The sequence below is a fragment of the Gossypium hirsutum genome, chromosome A08, assembly GCF_007990345.1.
Source record: "Gossypium hirsutum isolate 1008001.06 chromosome A08, Gossypium_hirsutum_v2.1, whole genome shotgun sequence".
Classification (NCBI taxonomy): domain Eukaryota; kingdom Viridiplantae; phylum Streptophyta; class Magnoliopsida; order Malvales; family Malvaceae; genus Gossypium; species Gossypium hirsutum.
In genome coordinates this window covers 118,903,546-118,905,918 of record NC_053431.1, presented here as the reverse complement: position 1 = coordinate 118,905,918, position 2,373 = coordinate 118,903,546, and the positions used below count along the sequence as shown (strand labels likewise).

The window sequence follows — 2,373 nt, the reverse complement described above, 5'->3', positions numbered from 1 at the left end:
AACTGAAACAACACTCTGCGTGTATATATAGAAGCTCCGCGAAAGACCCAACTCGCTTTGCTCACTCACTACCGATTTTTAACTCACTCTCGACTCAGAGAGTCCAATTGTAGCAAAGCGTAAAAAGGTTTATAGTTTTCCTTATCACTGCCGGTAATGCTTTCCGGCAGCAAAGCGTGAACAGAAAATCAAGCTTTCTCGTTGTCGCTTTCTAAAGTTTTTTTTTTCCCTTTGTTGTTTTCGCGCGGAGAAGAAGTGCCTGAAAATGGAGCTGAGTAAGGTGACTTTGGAGATCTTCACGAAACTGGAGCAGAAATGGCTATCGCACTGTGAGAAAAGTGGTAAGAAGGTTCGAATCTTGAGCATTGACGGTGGTGGAACCACCGGCATTGTAGCTGGTGCTGCTCTTATCCACTTAGAAGACCAGATCCGTCTCAAAACCAGTGACGCACATGCTCAAATTGCTGATTTCTTCGATTTGATCGCTGGCACTGGCGTCGGTGCTGTTCTTGCTGCCATGATCTCTGCCGACGATGGAACCGGTCATCCTCTTTTCAGTGCTAGGGATGCTGTTGAGTTTATTACTCAAAATAACTCTGAGCTTTTTAAAGTTAATAAGCTCGCCGGAGTTCTTCGTCGTCGGGAAAAGTTCAGTGGTAAGAGCATGGATAAGGCACTGAAGGAAATGTTTAAGAGAGAAGACGGAACGGTTTTGACACTCAAGGACACGTGTAAGCCTCTACTTGTTCCTTGTTTTGACCTCAAGAGTTCTGCTCCTTTCGTTTTCTCACGCGCCGACGCTTCTGAGTCACCGAGCTTCAACTTCGAGCTTTGGAAAGTGTGCCGCGCCACGTCAGCCACTCCTAGCCTCTTCAAACCTTTCCCGTTTACATCTATAGATGGCAAGACCTCATGCTCCACCGTTGACGGTGGTTTGGTCATGAACAACCCTACCGCCGCGGCGGTCACGCATGTTCTCCATAACAAGAGAGATTTCCCGTCGGTTAACGGCGTGGAGGATCTGCTGGTTTTATCTTTAGGCAACGGTCCGTCGTGCGGAAGGTCAAAGGTCCGTAACAACGATGAATGTTCAACTTCTTCCGTCGTCGACATTGCGCTTGACGGTGTCTCGGAGACGGTGGACCAGATGTTGGCGAACTCTTTCTGTTGGAACCGTACAGACTACGTTAGAATTCAGGTATGCTGGATATACATTACATTTTTTCCCCTTTCACTCCTATCGATGCTCTGTTTGGTTCCTTAGAAAATTATAATTTTCCTCGACTTTCGCGATAGCCAAACAGATTTTTAATCGTGAATGTAACTTCCACAGGCAAACGGAGTGGAGACTGAAAATACGGTTGGGCCGAAAACGGAGGCGATACTGAAGGAAAGAGGGGTTGAATCGTTACCGTTTGGCGGGAAACGGTTACTAACGGAGACTAACGGAGAGAGAATCGAGTGCTTTGTGCAACGCCTTGTTGCTACCGGCAAATCCAGCCTTCCTCCAAGTCCTTGCAAGGAATCAACCGTTAGCCCACTTGCGACCGGTCGTTAGCCACTCTTTTCTTCAAATTACTTTTTTGTCCTTTTTTTTCACTCTTTTAACCGCTTGTAATCAACCTCCTCAACTTTTTTTTTTTACTCTTTAACTGTTCCCTACTTTAAAGTGAAAAAAAAAAAAAGCTTCTAATTAATTAGTAATTTAGTCAAATCAATGTCTCCGTTGCGGGAGAATTAATTAACTAACATCGTCACGTTAATGATAAATTAAATGACACGTCATTATTATTAACAACATTAAGTAAAAATCTCTTTTATGATTATTTTTTAACTTTAGTCCGGTAGACCAACAAAAATGCCATTATTAATCAATAATTTTGTTATCATCACTTCTAAGTATTATTATGCTTTTAAGCCAAATTAAGCAAAAATTGTTGTTTTAAAATTTTAAAAAGCTTTTTAATTTATTCTAAACAATTAAATTAATAATTTATCTTTTTTTAATAAGATATTTGTACTAAAAATTAGATTGTATTTTATTTTTTTACTCAAAAAATAAACTATTAATCCATATACGTTATATTAAAAAATAAACTGATTTTTTATTAAAAATTTTATCTATTTCTATCATAAAAAATAGTGTAGCTAACGAAATAACAAGAAAATTTACCCATGACGTGTTAGGTGCTTTCAAATAATAAAAATGGATGGAATTTGTATCAAAAGAACTAACATACTCTTTAATCTAATATATATAGACTAATTTATCTATGTTTCATGTAAATAGAACAAAATGCAATCTAACTCTTAATTTAAAAACTTCTATTGTAATTTATGTGTAATTTGAATAAGAATTTTTTTATATTAGTA

The 2,373-nt window shown here is 38.6% G+C and overlaps 1 protein-coding gene across 1 annotated transcript; it reads left to right on the top strand.

Annotated features, from left to right (window-relative positions):
• On the top strand, positions 1–1,697 carry LOC121204666 (probable inactive patatin-like protein 9). Its single transcript, XM_041074947.1, has 2 exons — positions 1–1,198; positions 1,334–1,697. The coding sequence occupies exons 1-2, from the start codon at positions 266–268 to the stop codon at positions 1,556–1,558; spliced, it is 1,158 nt and encodes a 385-aa protein (XP_040930881.1). The 5' UTR covers positions 1–265; the 3' UTR covers positions 1,559–1,697.
• Positions 1,698–2,373: the final 676 nt, after the last annotated feature.